The sequence below is a fragment of the Nannospalax galili genome, unplaced genomic scaffold (genome assembly GCF_000622305.1).
Source record: "Nannospalax galili isolate Female #2095 unplaced genomic scaffold, S.galili_v1.0 scaffold1945, whole genome shotgun sequence".
NCBI classification, from domain to species: Eukaryota; Metazoa; Chordata; class Mammalia; order Rodentia; family Spalacidae; genus Nannospalax; species Nannospalax galili.
Genome location: NW_008352138.1, coordinates 332862 through 351025, shown reverse-complemented (window position 1 = coordinate 351025; position 18164 = coordinate 332862). Strand labels below are relative to the sequence as shown.

Below are 18164 nucleotides of genomic sequence, written 5' to 3'. Positions count from 1 at the left end.
TTTGGCACCTGATTTCCAAGCTCACAATTTGGGGTAGACCTTCCCTTAACTCCACACGGCCACACTGCCCAGACAATGTCCAGGCTGTGCTCATGGGGGTAAAAAATTGGTGGTGTCCCCAAGAGGCTATGGCTTCATTCTGAAGCCCAAGTTAGGGCTGAGCTCTTGACCAGTTGGAAGCTTTCTTCCAACTCACCGTGTCCATGTCTCCTTCTCCACCATCAGAGTCACATGGCTTTGTCCTCGCTACTCATGGAGCTAGACTGTGGCCCTGGGGCTTTGGGCTGTGGGAGTACCCCCCTGTGCTGCTGTCTGAGCCGGTTGTAGGGCATGTTCAGGCTGAAGGCAGACCTGGACTTGTCTTCAGCTGATGGAACCCTGCCCATGTTGCTTTGCACTGCAGGAGCAACATTGCCCTCAAATGTGCAGATCATCCCTGTTTTCCTGAGTGAAGAGGAAGCTGCTAATCTCCACGAGTTCCCAGTTGAGTGGAGGAGGATGAGGTAGGTGGGGGAAGCTCCTAGGGCCCCTTGCAGGGTGCATGTTCCTCCAGCCCATAGCCTCCCCACTACCTTGTAAGGGTGTTGGTCAGAGGTGCCCAGGCCTTGGGGATGCCATGTGACACCTGGTATGGATCCTGACTCTCAGTAGACCCTCTAGTACTGGTGGACTTGGCCACCTCAGGTTGGTGGTGAGGAGCCCAGAGGCTGGTCATTGCCTTTCTTTACTTTAACCATGGTGGCATCTTGGCTCTTACAACTGCAGAAATCTACCCATGGGTTTCTGTCATCCATGTCTGTGCTTTTCATGGGATTGGTGCCTCATTGTCCCCACAGAGGCCTCTATCCCACACTCTGTTAACGTGACATCTGTCTTGTTTTTCAGGTTCCAATACAGCTCATCTCAGTACCCTCCCCAGGGTCGGAACACGTCTATCCTGGCAGAAAATGTCACCAGACACATGACATCTGCAGCCTGGACATCAGCAGCCACCCTGGAACCTACCCCCACTGATGGAGCATGGCTGAATGGCAGGGGAGAGAATGGACACTTGCCTGGGCATGAGCAGAAGTGGGTGGAGTCCACGGGACTGTGCACTACTGCCTGGGGCCAGGGGTCTGGCTGCAGCAGCCAGCTGCAGAATCTGGGCTTCCCCCAAGGAGAGCTGGACTTGTCTGAAACCCACATTCCCGAAGCTCAGGAAGCCTTTCCAGCTGTATGTGCCCCAGACTGCAAAGGCCCTTATTATGAGGAAGCTGTCCTTGCCAGCCACTGGACTCCCTCTTTGCCTGTAGATACAGCTGTTGGCAACTGCCTGGCTCCCTCCTCTCTCAAGAGACTCCCTGAACGTGGAGCCCTAGAACAGGATGTAGACCTTCCTAGCACCAGTGGCCAAGCCCAAGAGTCTGGTGTCGACCCTCTTCCCAGGAGGGGCAGCAGGTCTGGGCCACTGCCTCCTCCAGGTATCTGGTCAAGAAAATGTGAGCTTCTGGAAGGGGGTGGAGGCCACGGGAGCGACACAGTCCCCACTCTGGCACATGCTTTCCACTCAGCCGACTCTCGAGTCCCTAGCCCCTCTGCAGATGGAAGTGATTCTGAGCCAGCCCTTGCAGGCCTTGTGCGCATGAATCTCTATACTCACAGTGTGAAAGGGCTGGTACTGTCTCTGCTCGCAGAGGAGCCTCTTCTGGGAGATGCCACAGCCATTGAAGAGGTGGTAAGTGTCCCCAGCCTCCACTGTAGCCTCATTTGCCCCCTAGAAATGGGGACCAGTCAACTTCCTGCTGCATGAACTAGGCAAAACGTTCATTTGTGCAGTGGGACTGAGGGTTCTGTGAAATATGTGGGAGTGAACCACACGTGTGGTAGCACTGGTGCAAGGCAAGCACGTCGGGAGCTTTCCTTCGGCAGTCTGTGGAAACACAGGCCTTGGAGGAGGGAGAGCTGTGCTGGAGTGTGGGCTTGCACACAGCCCCGACCCCTGTGTCTTGCTTCCATTCTAGTAGCCTGCCACGGTACTCAGCCTCCTGTTCTGAGGTGGTGAGGTCATGTTGGCAGAGACTACAGGCATGGTCGCTGGCCACCCTGCTCTTACCCAGCTTCCAGCTCACTGTTGCCTGGCATCTGTCTTCTGCGGTGTCACAGCCTGGGGTGGGGCTTCCCAAAAGTCCTGCATTTCCTCCAGAGCCCCAGCTTCACATGGTGGGGGCTTGCCCACCTTCCTAGAGGACATCTGAAATCCAGACTGGCCATGGATGGCTCCTTTTGAACAAACATCTCTTAACAGCAGTGAACTGACCTCCAGGACCTGGGCCCACACTGGAGATTGAGTTGCTATAGCAACAGCCTTGCTTTAGTTGGCAAGGAGCAGGGTTGCAGGAGGAACAGCAGGCTGCACTTGGTGCAGGGCAAATGGTGTTCTGGGGCTTGCCTCGTTTTTCTTCTTAAACCCATATTAGTCTAAGCTGGTCTTATTAGCATGCAGGACTTGTGGCCTGCCACAGATGAACAAGTCACCTTGGAGCATAGAGGAGGACAGGCTGCCGAGCAGCTTGCTGTGCAGAGTGGCCAGCGAGAGCCATCTCTCCTCTTGAGCTGTCTGACTTACCCACCTGCAGCCCCAGGTTGTGGCTGGGTCCACCTTAGCATGGCAAAGGGGTCTGGCTGGGGCTTTGCACAGGGCGGCCCCATGATTCTTGCAGTGTCTCAGGAGTGGTATCTTGAAGGCCCAGCGTTTGGATGCAGTGGAGTGGATAAAATAACCCTTTTGCCCCCAATCCCCAAAAGAAGAACAGGCCAAGACTGTTGAGAGGAGGGGCCCTCAGCACCAGCTGTCTGTTTGCTGCTGCTGTGAGCCACGCCTGGCAATGGTTCTAGAAGGCAGGAACTGTAGCTCCTGACCTACCAGGGGAGAACAGCCTCATTGAGATGGAGAATTCATGCTGGTGGTGGGCCAGAGTTCTTGCTGGGTTCTTGTGACCCAGTCCTCACCTCTCTGTCCCCAGAATTGTCTGCCCTCGCTTTGAAAGGCTGGAAGGTGAGGGAAGGAATGTCCTTCTCTCTGTGACTCCTGCTGTGTGGACAAGTTGCTTGGTTTGTCAGGGCCAACCATGTTTTCATGACAGTAGCTGTCAGGAACTTGCCTCTAAAGGAGGGCCTGGTGCTGGTTAGGCCTAGGACATAGACTGCAACGTTGTGGAAGGCAAAAAGTGAAAAGCCAGTTTTTCTAAATAATAGGGAGTATGTCACTGATCAGTACTGGTTTGAGAGTGAATTTGTTAGACAGTTCCCGTGCCTAGTTTGTAACTGGGAGAGATGTTACTGCCTTTCTGTCCCAGACCTATATAGAATCCTTGTCCTGATGTCCCTGCAGTTCTTCAGCTTTCTGGAAGGCCAGAGTCTCTGTAGCTGGTCCACTTCAGGCCTGAAGGAGCCCCAGCTAGGCATTTTGCTAGCTTGTCTTTCAGGGGATCAACTTGAACCTCTGCGTTTACGGGAGGAGTGGCAAGGCAATGGGAGGGTGGGAGGGTGCAGCTGGGAGCCTGGGGACTTGTGTGGTCCCAGGGGAGTGGAGGAGGCTACCACTGGGGGCAACTTCGTGCCATGGAGGAGCTTCCTGCTCTGAACCCAAAATATGCTCTAGACTTTCAGATGTAATGGCCTGTAAATAATTCATTGCTGCATTGGGACATGCACCATAAGTGTGGGTGTGGGTATGGGTGTGTGTGTGGGTGTGTGTATGGGTATGGGTGTGTGTGTGGGGTGTGTATGGGTATGGGTGTGTGTGTGTGTGTGTGTGTGTGTGTGTGTAGATGAGGCTGGAAGGCAGGGTGGGAGTGTAGTGGGGTACACACTGGAAAAGCTCTCCCCTCCCCTAGCCATGAAGCTGGCACTTTCTGAGTCTGGGCTCCCCACAGCTTTCCCAGGCCACAGCGCTGCCGTTGCTCAGCCCCTGTTGCAGTGTGGACTGTGGTCAGAGTGTTCAGGCCATAACCCAGCCCTGCAACTCCTTGGGCTGTTTCGGGATCATGCTGATATTGGATTGACTTTTTATCCAGAGCCAGAACACAGCAATTTTCATCTTTGCACAGCTCTTCAACCCTGTGTGGTTCAAAATAGCCACAGCCAAGGTGTAGATAGCATGCTATCACAAATATGAACACTGGAACACCATAGAGTTTTCACATCATAGCATTATTCATTTGATCTTTCCCCCAACTGAACACAAATCCGAGAACCTCTGTATGGCTAGACCATACAGAACAGGCCAGCCCTGCTGACCCCTCATATCTATGACAACACTGGGTTGTCAGTAAGAAATTGCCCTCATTGTATGTGACATAACACCTTGTGACTTCTTGTGGTTAAGTGAGTCTGCCTTGAGCACAACCTAGGCAGAAAATTCTGGAAGCAGAGCATAGTACCTGTAGTGAGAACAGGTTTCAGCCTTGCTCACTCTGGTCCAGTTGTCCCTTTTTCTGAGCACCAGCTTATGGAGGAATGGCTGTGTGGTGAGCACTCATGTGGCCTTAGCGTCCTTTCCGTCACACAGGACATATAGCTGTTCAAACTGAGGCTTTCGTGTCTGCTAACGACAGTGTTGGTCAGAGTGTCCTGGCAGTCTGAGGGTATGAAGTGGCTCTGTATGCCTGCTTCACCAAGCCCAGCACACACACTGTGTCCACTCATTGGCTCACTAGTGGGAATCTGTTGGCATACCACCCATCTTCTGGGAAGTCTTCTAAGACAGAGTGTGTGGGCTCCTTTGGGACAGCCCTCCTCAGCCAGCTTCCCTCTCTGAGCCACCGAGGGCAGAGCAGGAGGGCATGGGACTAGCATTCCTCAGTCCTTTTAGAAGCTCATTCTCCATGCATCAGGGAGATGCTGACTCACTATGACCAGGGGTGAAGTGGGGATACACCAGGTGCCCATATGGTTAGAATGAACAGTTCTGGAGGAACTGTGGGGAAGCCGTATGAGGAAACAACTGCCACCACTGGGAGTGACATTATGGGTGCTTTTTCTTTTCTTTCTTCCCCTTCTTCCTTCTGTACCCTCCTTCCTTCTACCCAGGATGGCCTCGAACTTGTGATCCTCCTGCCTCAGCCATCTGAGTGCTGGGATTATAGGTGAGCACTACTGTTCCTTTTCTTTCAAAATTTACTTTTCTGGTAATTTTCTTATTATTCTATAATATAACCCTTAATTTAAAAATAGAACATGGGACTAGAGAGATGTCTCAGTGGTTTAGAGTGATTCCCATTCTTCCAGAGGATCGAGTTCAGTTCCCAGCACCCATGTCAGGTGACTCACAACCACCTATAATTCTAGCTCCAGAGGATCCGATATCTGGCTCTGCAGGCATATACATATGCATACATAAAAAATAAATCTTTAAAACATTAGAACATAAGGGGCTGAGCATGATGTATACCTATAATCCCAACACTCAGGAGGCAGAGGCAGGAGGTTTGCCAGAAGTTTGAGGCCAGCCTGGTCTACATAGTGAGTTCCAAGCCATCCAGGCTCCATAGGGTGGCCCTGTCTCAGAACACAAACAGACGTATCTAAGTGTAACTTGGTGCTTCATAGAAATAAGCAGAAGTACTGTGTCTTAGTTTGTTCTTCATTGCTGTGACAAAACACTCTGACCAGTACCAACTTGGGGAGGAAAGGGTTTATTTGTCTTACATCTCCCAGGTCACACACAGTTCATCAGGGAGCCCAAGGTAGGAACTCAGGGCAGGAACCTGGAGGCAGGAGCTGGAACACAGGCCATGGAGGAACGCTGCTTACAGGCTTGCTCCCTTGGCCCCTGCTCAGCCTTCTTTCTTATGCAACACAGGCCCACCTGCCCAGGGGTGGCACCACCCACAGTGGGCTGGGCCCTCCCACATCACTCATCAAGAAGGTGCCCTTCAGACATGGCCACAGGCCAGTCCAATAGAGACAATTCCCCGACTGAGGCTCCCTCAACCCAGGTGTGTCAAGTTGACACTAAAGCTATCCAGCACACACTGGCCATTTTTGCTAAGACCAGTGGCTGCTGAGGTTGCTTACCTTTTAACCAAGTCCGTGGTCAGATAGAAGGCCCTGTGAGGCCTGCTGGAGCTCATTCTTCCAGCCTGTGACCCACTCCTGGTCCCTCTGCCCCTCTGCAGTACCACAGCAGCCTGGCCTCGCTGAATGGGCTGGAAGTCCACCTGAAGGAGACACTGCCCAGAGACGAGCCTGGCCCCGCAGGTAGCTCATACAACTTCGTACATTATGACCGCATCCAGAGCGTGCTGACTGGTAAGGCACCGTCATAGGACCTCCCCATGTATGTGGGTGGAGGGAGAACTTAGCCTCAGCACTGTGGTGACACTATGCCACCCAGCCTTCTGACCCACGGCTTGGATGTGGCTCTTCCCTGGATCCAAGCCCCACTGAGGGATGAACTCACTGGGCAAACATCTTTGTTCCTTTGTCATTTTTGGGTTTTCCTGCTCAAATATTCATGTGTAGGTTAGCCCCAGAACACTGAGGCCCTAAAGTGGGTGCTGTTTGTAGCTCACAGTGGACAGAGCTGGCTGTGCTCCCTTGCAGGGCAGCAGTAGATCCAGCACCCTGAGGTGCTGTTCTCCTCCAGGCCTTGCTGCCCCCATATCCAGGACTAGGCCCAGTGGGGGAAGGGGGAAACTGCCATTCACCACCTGTCTCTTCTGCAGCTAACCAGCCCCCCATGGCTGCTCCCCAGGACCGCCGCTTTCTACAGGCTGTCAGCCTCGTGCACTCTGACTTTGCCCAACTGCCCACCCTGTATGAGATGACCATCAGGTGAGTCTCTGAGCCACTCTCAAAGTTCCTTCCCCATAGTCCTGCTCCTGGCTGGGGTCACCTCCTGGCCTGGCAATGCTCGTCGCTAGGTAGAGGACATACTCCATCCTCTGCTTCCCTGAGACCAGTGTCCTCGAGTGCAGGCATGTGTCTGGGGTGTTCTGGAACCTTTCCTGAAGGCTAAGACAGAGGCAAAACAAGATCTAAGACAAGGCAAAACAAGTCCTCACTGTCACAGAGCACAGGGCTGTGCCATTCCTGAAGGATGGGCCAGAAACAGTGCTCAGCTAACACCACTGGCTTCTAATTGAAACAAACGTGCAGAAATTCCTGCAGTGGGGCATCTTCCTCATGTGCCCATCAAAACCAAGAGCCGGCTCATTCCTGGGGTACACTTGGCTCACTGGGTACAGCTGTCTTGGTTCATTGTTTGTAGCTGATGACATGTGGTTTCATGTCCTCAGCCTGTGGTTCTTCACACTGATGACACTAAGGACGCTGATGTCCTCTTCTGGGTGTCTTTGCGTGCTGTCTAACCAGCAAGCCTGTGGATCTCTCCCCACGCTTAAGAAACTGCTTATGGAAAATGAGGCTAGCTACAGGGATGAAGGGAGGGCCTGCCCTAGTGCTGTTTCATCAGCCCTCAGAACCGTCTGGGCCCATGCATTTAATGTTCCTTATTTCATAGGCGAGAAAACTTAAGCACAGAGAGGACTAGTGACTTGTCTCAGGTCACATTCTCACTAAGTGGCAGGGCTGGGGTTTTGACCCAGGCCTCCGTGGCTCCAAAGTGCATGCTTTTTCCCCATAGGTCTCAGTGTCGGGGAGGGGGAGGGCTGTGGGCTCTGGACTTGGGGGCACACAGAGCCTCAGAGATGATGACATTCCTGTGTCCTGTCACCCACCACACTGGCACCAGCTGTCTATGCACCCGGTATCACCTGCCACTAAAAGTGTAGTCTGTCCTCTCTAGCTATTCTTCAGAGTTGCCCAGGCTGCCAGCCTGGGTGTGACTTGCATCTGTAGCCACCACTCTGGAACCTGGGCGTGCTAGTGTGTAGCTGCTGTGTGGGAGGTGGCAGCAAGTGAAATGTCAGCATCTGCTCCACCGGCTGCCTGGGGCTGGGTCGCTTTACCTTTCCAGCGCCCAGAGAGTTTAGTGTGGGGCAGAGCCCAAGGCGTGTGCTGGGCCACTTTTCACCATAGTAACAGAGTCATAGCCACTCAGCACATGCTAAGGAGCCCACACATATTCTGTGTGCTCTGCAGTAAAGGCTTCACTGAGAGAATACTGTCACTGTGGGCTCCCAGCTCCCCAGCAGGAGGGCTGGTACTGCCACACAGGTGCGACTGGAGCATTTGCCCACAGGAGCTGAAGATCCCTATGCCAGGTGACCTCTTCAGGTGCCCTAGAACCAGAGACTCTCCCTTCTCACCCAGGAGACATCTGAGGAGGGAGAGCCTTAGCCTTGATGCCACAGACATACCAGATTTAGGGAAACAGGCTTGATAGACTGATGGCTCAAGATAGGAAGGATGCAGGGACCAGAAGGTCACCAGGTGAGTTTGTTGACAGGTGACGGTCTCTCCAGTTCCTTCAGAGTTCAGCTGAGAGACACAGGTAGTTTAAACCAGTTTATTTAGACCTCAAAAGTTTAAACCTTTACAGAGGTCAGAGAGGGCTGTCCTGAAAACAGGTAGCACACAGTGGATTCCATCCATTTTTTTTTTTTTTTAATGTGTATGAGTGTTTTGCCTGTATGTATGTAAGTGTACCTTGAATGTGCAGTGACTGACTGCAGAGGTCAGAACGTGGCATTGGATCCCCCTGGAACTGAGTTAAGGATGGTTGTTAGCCACCATATAGGTGCTGGGAACTGAACCTGAGTCCTCTGCAAGAGCAGCCAGTGCTCTTAACCACTGAGCCATCTCTCCAGTCCTGACTTGTTTTTAATTGTGTGTGTGCGCAAGCACAAACACCATGGTGCAAATGTGGAAGTCAGAGGATGTGCAAGTTGGTTCTCTCCTTCCATCCAGTGGGTCCTAGGGATTGAACTCAAGTCATCAGACTTGGTGACAAATGTCTTTACTTGATAAGCCATCCAACTGGCCCTGTGTTGGGGATTTGGGGGGAGTGCTTATGAATATTTATGAGGTATTTATGAGATTGTTAGTATATTCATCTAGCAGTCCATTTTTTCTTACCACATCTCCCCTTTAGGGTATTTCTTCCGGGGTTCTTTGAAAAGGCCAATGGTGGTTGGGGGTAAAACCAAAATGCAAATGATACTGAGGTGTCTAGCTGTCAGAGCTTGGAGGATGCAGACCCCTGGGTAGTGTGCATGTGTGCATGGTGACTGGGAAAGTGTCTGGCCCCTCAGTTTCTGAACAGTGCAGCTTCTAGGCTGTTTAACCACAGCAGGGCTCGCTGACCTTCAGGAGGATACCAAGATGCAGTTGTGGTTTCCTTGGCTCCTTGTGTCTTAACATCCTGCCTACCCAGGAGATACAACTGCAGTTTCCTTGGTTACCCCACTCCTACCTCCTTGCCTACTGGTCTTGGGTCTTTCTCTGTGCAGTACCTTGTCCCTCTGTCAGCCTCTGCATCCACAGGTTTCCTGCTTCCTGTCACTTCCTGACACTCTGTCACTTTGCCCCCTCCAGTCATCACGTGGAGTGTGTGTAGGAACAGGGCAGCATCAGCTATGCTCCTGAGCCCAGAGTCCTTGGATGGCCAGAGACAAGCTCCTGTTAGGGAGAGGTGAGGGATAAAGCTAAGGCTCTTGGTGCTGCTGCAGCCATCCTGCTGACAGCAGCCTCGGCAGCTCATCTATTCAGTGATTGTAGCTTCAGGCCCACCATAGAGGGTCCCAGCCCCAGTGAACTGAAAAGACAGGAGGGCAGTGGTTACTGAGACCGGAAGCTCAAAGGAACAGTCTGAGCCACAGCAGGTGCACCCTGCAGCATCAGGGTGCTAGGGTGGCCATGCAGAGCCCACGCCAGCACCCCTGAGCTGTCCTCTTTCCTCTCCAACAGGAACGCCTCCACAGCAGTGTATGCCTGCTGCAACCCTGCCCAAGAGACCTACTTCCAGCAGCTGGTGCCCACAGCCCGGAGCTCTGGCTTCCCAAACCCTGAGGACTGTGCCTTCAGCCTTGCAGGCAAAGCCAAGCACAAGCTACTGAGGCACGGGGTGAACCTGCTGTGAGCTGGGCTGCTGCCTGGTGTCACCGTGGACTGTGCCGCGGCCCTGCCGGACAGTGTCCCCAGATGGGAGGCCACGATGGTTAGGGTTGATCAGGACTGGACCCTTCAGTGACCATTGGGAGAAGTGAGTGGTCTCACATGCTCTGACCCTGTGCTGATTCTGCTCTGTGATAGGTGGTTGGTGAAGGTGGTGTAGAACCATTTGCAGGCTGAAGAGAGAAGCTGCCAGGATTGCTTTACTCAAAGGACCACTGTGCTAAGGAGATGTGTTGAGAATTTCATGTTTATGAGACAAATCCTCAAGGGCTCAAAATAAAATGACCAAAACTATTGCAGAGTTCTGAGTGCTTAAGTAGCATTGCTGGTAACAGAGCAAGGATCAGGGCAGAAGGGGCCTCCATGTGAGTGTGCATGAGTGAGAGGGTCAGGTGAGGGGGCCTCCTGTGAGTGTGCCCTGCCCTCACTCACATGCACACACACACAGGAGTCATGGCCTCTCACTCTGGCCCTTTCTGTCCAGAGTCACTTCTGTTAACCACAGAGCATATCTGCATAGAAATGCCACACATGGACTCGTAGACTGAGTTGTTCTCAGGCGACCTGGGCCACCCATCCTTTGTGTGTTATGGAGGCAGTGTCTGCTGGTGAGTGCAGTATGGTTTCTTTCCCCATATTGGCCTGTGATCAGTGGACCATGTGGGGGCAGATCCTGTGGATCTGGAAGCTGCCTGTGTTTCCCATGAACCTGCTTCTCTCCTTCCCTCAAGTTCTGGCCAGTGAGGAACTGTAAACATCAAAATGGCCTCTCTAAAGGACAAAAGCCACAGTGACTGCTACCCTCGGGTCCCCTGGGCTCTCATCTGGCCAGAGACCGACCTCGTCAGGAGGGCGCTGCTTCAAGTCAGGACAAAGGTGCATCACCCTCTGCTCCCAGGGAGAAATTCATTCCAAGTTTCTCCACCAGCCTCTCAAAGTGCTTGTATGGCTTCGTCTACAGCCACACTTTCCTTCTGTTAAGTCATGCTCAAGAGCCGCTGTCTCCAGCCCTGAGCTTGCTGAGAAGGCTTCCAGCCTGCGATGTGCTGGAAGGTGGATAGAATTGAGCTGTGCCACCCCATCTCTGCTTTTGGCCCCACTAACTGCAAACTATTTCAAGGAGCATCAGTAATGTCCCTCAGCCCTAGTGTGGACGTGGAGCTGCCAGCAAACCATAATCTTAAATTTGCCTTGCCTTCAGAAACCTCTCTTCCCTTCTACAGGGCTGCGTGAAACCAAGCAGTGCTTTGCATTCAAAATGCATTTGCTTCTATGAACCACTGCTGTGGGCAGGTGTGGGCAACCCTTTCAGCTTACCCCAATGTGGCGTCTTATGGAGTCCTAACCAGCTCAAGAGTGTGGCTTGAGTTCTGTTGAATGGGAAGCCCCAGATGCTGGTCTCTTGAAAACAGGCCCACAAATTTTCCTAGAAATCAGGAACCCAAGTTCCCTCTTAAGTATGGCTATAACCTGGTGATTGGTTTCTTGTGAACGTGTGTGTGTGTGCTCACCTGTGTGTATGCAAGCAGAGGACAGGGATTTGGGGTGTCCTGCTCTATCACTGTCCACTTTATTCCCTTGAGACAGGGTCTAGTCTCATTGAGCCTGGAGCTGGGTTGGCAGCCAGCAAGCCCCAGTAATCCTCATGTCTCTGCACCGCCCCCCCACCCCGCCCTCCAGCACTGTGGTTACAGGCATATGTGTGGCCATAGTTGCTCTTTTAACATGGGTGCTGGGGATCTGAACTTAGGTCTTCATTCTTGTGCAGCAAGTTTGGTCCTACTCCCTGAGCCACATGGTGGCCCACACCTGTCATCCTGATTTCTCAGGAGTTGAGGCAGGAGGGTGGCAACTTGATGAGACTCTGAAAATAAAGACTGGGAATTAGCTCCGATGTAGTGCACTTGCCTAGTATGCACTGAGGTCCTGGGTTCAATTTCCAGGGTTCTGCTCTTATTGGCTCATTATTTGGGGGGAACTGGCCACATATTTTGAGGACATGCATCCCTGTGGTGAGGAACTCTAGTCTCCAGCAGCCATGGGAACCTTGCTGGAAGTGGATCCACCAGTCCCTGTCAGTTCCTGGCAGTCAAGCTTCCAGATGATTCTGACAGTAATGACAGCATTAAGCCTCTCCTCAGGTCCTTTGTTACCTAGCAGCGGGTGATGATTGCACTCAAGTCCCATCTCCCAGGCATAGCCCATAGGGCACCTGCATCTGAGAGCGTCCACTCCAGATATCCCCGACAGATTCAGCTGTCTCCTGTCCCTAGCCTCACAGAGCCTCACTTGTGCAGCCCCTTGAGAGGACACGACAGGACATGACAAAAGTTCATGCTTTTTTTGTAGCCTGAGGAAACCATCAGTAGAGGCTGGGGGTGGGATCCTGGTGACAGTCACTCCTTAGTCCTAAGATGCCTCTGCTGGGTTGGGGGCGGGTAGCAGGGGAGGAGGGGCAAGGGTCTTGAATCTTCACCTTTTCTAATTATACGGCCCAGATCTGCCTGGAGAGCAGCCCACCCTGTTCTCCTGCTGCACGGAAGTGCTGAGCCCCTTGGTGTGGATCTAGCAACAGAGGCCCCAATACCATACCACAGGACAGTTTTGTGTCTTTGCCTTATAAACCTTTTTCTACTTCTGCTAAAAAGAACCTTAATAAATCCCTTCCCTTAGCTACAGACGACCCCATGCATCTCACCCCCAGGGTTAACTCGACGCCAGGGCCTGAAAGACATGCAGTTCTCCCCTCCACCACGTGGGTCCTGGCATTTGAGCTCGGGCTGTTGGGCTTGAGCAGCAAGGGTTTTTACCCGCTGAGCCATCTTACTAGTCCGCCTGGCTTTGTGTCTACCTTTGCTATGGAGATTCCACTGAGACCTCTCTCCACGGGACCTGGTGGCTGCAGCTGTACTTTCCACATGTGGCTGGCCTGGAGTCTGCTGGGAAGGGGCACCCATCGCCAGCTTCCCACTGCAATGTCTCCAGAGCCCAGGCCTGTCAGGATAGTCTGTGTGTAGCCACAGGCTTACACGCTCAAATTAGCTCATGAGAGTCAGGTATTCCATGAACAGAGGTCTGGTAGGGTCTATGCAGATTTCTGCTGTACCTGGTGGGCATCAGGCTCTCTAGTGTCAGTGTCAGGGGTAGTGTCACAGGCAGTGTCTATGGGAGAGCTTCACAGTGGGCCAGGATGACAGATTCCACACACTGTTGACAGCAGAAACCATGGGAGGGGACAGGGCAGCGAACCCTGTTGGGGTCACACCCTGTCCCCCTGCGAACTGTGGGGCCCATGTTCCCAGGGGAGATTCATCCAACCATGAGGTTCCCACTGGGGAAAGGCCTGGGCCCTTGGGAAACATTTGACAACAGCCCTTCCCCAGGAGGAGTGCATCTGTTCACCATGACCAATGGTGTCACTGCTGTTTAGCCCCTGGTGTCTCTTCCAGGGGCTCAGGCACTCTTCTCCCCATTAGTTGCCAGCACATCTAACAGGCCCTGCTCTGAGGGCACTAGCAGTGGCATGCCCCTGGTGCCATGTGCTGTTCCCATCCCCAACCTGTGACTGACTTGTGTGGAAAAGTTCCTGCAGGTATGATTCGGGATGATCTGGCACTGTACAGAGCCCTAGGATGTCCAAGTGGAACATAAGTGCCACCCCGGGTGCTTCTGAGACAAGGCTAAGGAAGCTGAGCCACCTGGGAGAGAGGCTGTGTGAACAGGGAGGCTGAGGGAAGCTGGTGGCCACCAGAAAGCAACGAGAGCCAGAGGGGAGCTGGGCCTCCTGCTCCAGAGCCCTGAGGAGGATTTCTAGGTGTTTAAGCCAAGTTTAGTCATTTGTTCCAGCTGCTGGGGATTCTACTAAACCCATCTACAGACTGAACTCCCAGCGCACAGTGTGGGGCTCAGGTGTGGGGTGGGAGACAGGTCCCACCAGGGCCTCGCATCACAGGAACCTCTGAGCCACAGAGGCTCAGCTATCCTTTGCAGGAAGGTCACCACTCTCAAGAGGGGTGCTGTGGCCGTCTGTAGGGAGGACTTGTGGCCTGCAACATGGAGGAGATAGTGGACACACACACAAACACATATGCACACACTGTGTGTGTGTGTGTGTGCCCTCGTTTTGTGTCTCCCTTCTGACTGTCACTAGGCTTCTCTGTGAGGAATGCCCAGCCAGGATAAAAGCCAAGTACATCACTCTCACCTCAGAAAGGAAGATGCCTTCTTTCCAATACTGTCATTTACTCAAGATGCTTAAAGACAAGCTTCTAGGGCTTTAGAGGAAAGACTTGATAGCTCCTCTTTAACTGACAGGATCTAAATTTCCAACCTGATCTGAGCTGTATTTCTCCTGAGCATCTTTGACCTTGACAAGAGCCTAGAGGCCTATTCAGGATTGCCATGTGTATTCTAAGTCCAAGCCAAATGGCGGTCTCTCTCCTATCCCACCTTCCTACAGGCCCAGTGTGACCAGGCAAAGCCTGCAGAGGCTGCTGCAGGTAATTAACCCTCTCCAGCTTCTGAGCTGGTGCCTCTAGGCTCCCACCACAGCTTTACCTGCACCTTAACAGACAAGTGAGTTGATGTTCTCTTGTCCTCCTGGGGCCTCAGGAAAAGGAGCTGTGGGAGGGGCCTCAGTACCAGGGGGAGGCCTGGGTGTGTGTCTGCACCTTAAGAGGCTTGAAGTTGTCCCCAGAGATCTGCAGGGAACTGGTTTCAGGTTCTAGGACTCCACAGATACCCAGAGGACACACAGTCCATGAAGCTAATGGCCCTGTGGCGTAGCTTGCCCTCTAGATGACTCACAATAGAAAAGACAATGGAAAGAAACAGCAAGTCATTGTTAAAGAGTAATTGCCAAAAAGCCTCACCACCCAGCACAGCTACAATTTCTGCCCCACCTTTTGGGCAGTATTGGTTACATGCCCAGTCCCCTATCTTTTCACTTTTGTGTATGCAGGTGTGTGTTAAGTGAGTGTGGAGGCCAGACGTCATTCTCAGGTGTTGCTCCTCAGCAGTCCACCTTGTTTTTGATACAGGGTCTCTCCCTGGGACCTGGGGCTTGCAGATTAGACGGGTGATTGGCCTACAAGCTCCAAAGATCCTCCTGTCTCCCCTCCCCTAGCACTGGGATTAGAAGTGTGAGACGCTGTGCTCAGCTTTTTATTGGATGTTGGGGATCAAATTCAGGTCCTCATGCTTGAGTAGCAAGCACTATACCAAACGAACCCTCTCTCCAGCACCATCCCTTTTACCTTTAATATATATATTGATCTATGATCTCTAAATTGCCCAGGCAGAAATTGTGATCTTCCTGAGTTGGCCTCCTAAATGTTGGGTTTACATATCCTTCACTACCATGTCTGACTTTTCCCAAATACTTTGGACTGAGTTTGGTTACAGCTGTGGATCTGGAACCTGTGGACCTACTGTATGGCATGTGCATGCCTTCCCTCTAACTCCAGCCTATCCTGTAGCCAGCCACAGAGTGGTTCACAGTTACTGCTTGTTCTGGGCCTTGGTTTTCTCGTGTTGGATGTGCTTAACTGTCCTGGAGCCAAGCAGTGACATGGGAAGGCTTACAGGGGACACAATGTGATCTGTACTTAAAGAAAGCCCTTGGGGGTTGGGGGTGGCTCAGGGGTAGAGTGCTGGCCTAGAATCCCCCAGTGAGGGACAGGGGGACCCAGGGGTAGAGAACCTGCCTAAAATCCACCAGTGAGGGTTTGGGGTGGCCCAGGGGTAGAGTACATGCCTAGAATCTCCCAGTGAGTGGCTAGGGTGGCTTGGGAGTAGACGATCTACCTAAAAATCTACCAGAGAGGGGCTGGGAGTAGCTCAGCAGTAGAATTCCTGTCTGAAATCCACCAGTGAAGAGTTGTGGGTGGCTGAATGGCAAAGTGCCTGCCTAGAATTCACCGGGGGACATAAGAGCAATGTGCTTGCCTAGGATGCACATGACTCTGCATTCCATTCCAAGCACTGCATAAAACCATGAACCAGGGGGACGTGGGATTAAGGGAAAAGGTAGGAGGGAGGTGACCAGAAGTCAGGCTCAACACGTATACCTGGGAAGAAGGTGGGACGTGAAGGGCTTGGCCCCATGTGTGCATCGCCTGCCACCTAACGCTGCAATCTGCTTTAATGTTTCTCCAGCCATCTGTCAGCAGCTCTGAAATCTGTGGCCTCATTCTGTCCTGTTCCCCATGTCTACATCTGGTTAGCAGAAGTCAGCTGGGGAGGTAAATGTCACAGTGGCTGCTGGTGGCAGTGAGGTCCCCAGAACAGCACTGTTTTCTAGCCCTGTTGCTCTTATTGACTTAATGCACTAACACTGCACACATGCCTGCACATGCACAGACCTCCTATCCACTGGGATGTTGACGACATATTGCCCTATTCAGAACCTATGAATCAAGTGTGAGGCCTGTCTCACCAATGAGACCCAAGTGGATTGGGGCTTCTTGGGGGCAAAGGGAAGAAATCACAACCCAAATTTGGCTCAAGACTCAACACGGAGGCTCATGGAGCAGAACAGTCGCACAGGTGGCGCTGGCTTCAGGCAAAGCTGCTTCAGGATGCAGATGGTCTCCACAGGCCAGGCCAGCTCATGCCTATGTGGCTCATGCTTGGGTTTTATACCCAGTAGTCAGTCCATAGCCCCAGAAAACTGCCTCTCTTTCTCAGTAGCCCCAGCAAAAGAAGGGGTCAGCTGCTCAGCCCTCATCCAATAGGGTGGCCAGGAGTTCAAGAGGCTGGTCAGGCTTGGGTCAGGGACCCATCCCTGAAAACCTGTGGGCTAAGCATGGACCACTACAGCTTTGCTCAGGGTTGGGGATGTAGCTCAGTGGTGGGACCTTTGCCTAGCACGTGCAAGTGTCTGGGTTCTACCCCAAGTCTCACAAACAAACAAAAAGACCCATTGTCCAGGATTCTGTGGCCAAGAATTGTAAACCTCTGGCTGTCCTAGAGGGTGAGATGGCCTGCCCAGCATGACAGTTCAGACCCACTCTCCCGCTGGCTGTCTCTAGAGCTTTATAAGCCTTCCTGCCCAGAGCAACCATCCTCAGCCTCAGCCAGATTAGAACCACAACAGAAACGAGTTACAGAACTTACCCAGGTCTGGGTCCCACCCAAGCACGGAGTAGGCAGAGGCTGGATTGGGTGGTGGGGGTGGGACCTAGAAGACCAGTGTGGAGTAGGCTCACCCTCCCCATGCTGGACACTGTGGAGCACTTGCCTGTCACCAAAGACAATTCAGGTTGCCCTGGAGGGACGATGAAATGGAGAAAGAGTTTAGGGTCTAAGGACCTGAGGGGCATCTTGTACGGATCAAGTAACAAGGCCAAGTGACTTGGCGTGGTCTTGGCTGTGGAAGCAGAAGAGGATCTGGGATGAACACCCTCAGCTCTCCCCTTTCTCACCTTGAGCTGCTCCAACTTCAACATGGAAATCACAGTAACAACTGCCTACCTGGCAAAGCACACATTGGTGGGTGAGAAATACCTTGGCCCTGGACAGCATCATTCTTCTGGCTGCTGGCTGGCCCTGGGCCTGAGGACCAACAACTGTAGAGTTGGGCTGCCTCTGGGCACCTGGCCACCACTCCAAGCTCTCTTCTAAGAAGAGATGTGAACCTTCCTTCCTCTGCCTCTCAGTCACCTGTGGCCTCGCTATGCAGAGGAACCCCCACGTCTACTGAGCACCTGTTCTGTAATGCTCTGTCTACAGAGAAGCCAACTGGTGCCGAGAAGAAGTGGCTTTTAGGAAGTGGCAGGAGAGTGAACTCCAGGTGCTGAGCCTGAATCCAGCTTTCCTGGATTCATTTTGACATTAGAACCCACCTGGTTTCTGTTTCCACTCTTTTGAGATGCTAGGGAGGGAATGAAGGGCCTCAGGCATGCTAGACAAGCAGTCTGCCACTGAACCACACCCCAGCCCTCTCTTTGGAGAGATATCCACATGGTCTCACTCACCATTTACCAAGGCCTTCTGCATCCCATCCTCCTTGGTGGCGCAATTCAAAAACCAAGAGCCTCCCACTACCAGTCCCTCTGTCCAGGTCCCACCGTCTCTCACAGACTACTTGACCATATCACTCA

The 18164-nt window shown here is 52.7% G+C and overlaps 1 protein-coding gene across 8 annotated transcripts in view; it reads left to right on the top strand.

The window, feature by feature from the left end:
* The window catches only part of Hps4 (HPS4 biogenesis of lysosomal organelles complex 3 subunit 2), a 37693-nt gene extending 27336 nt beyond the window's left edge, over positions 1-10357 (top strand). For all 8 annotated transcript variants that reach the window (XM_017802180.2, XM_008849022.3, XM_029554045.1 and 5 more), the window contains 5 exons: positions 404-503; positions 886-1717; positions 6162-6294; positions 6711-6819; positions 9856-10357. In XM_017802180.2, the coding sequence (XP_017657669.1) occupies positions 404-503; positions 886-1717; positions 6162-6294; positions 6711-6819; positions 9856-10027 (1346 nt within the window). In that variant the 3' untranslated portion in view covers positions 10028-10357. The remainder of the gene's footprint in view (positions 1-403; positions 504-885; positions 1718-6161; positions 6295-6710; positions 6820-9855) is intronic.
* Positions 10358-18164: the final 7807 nt, after the last annotated feature.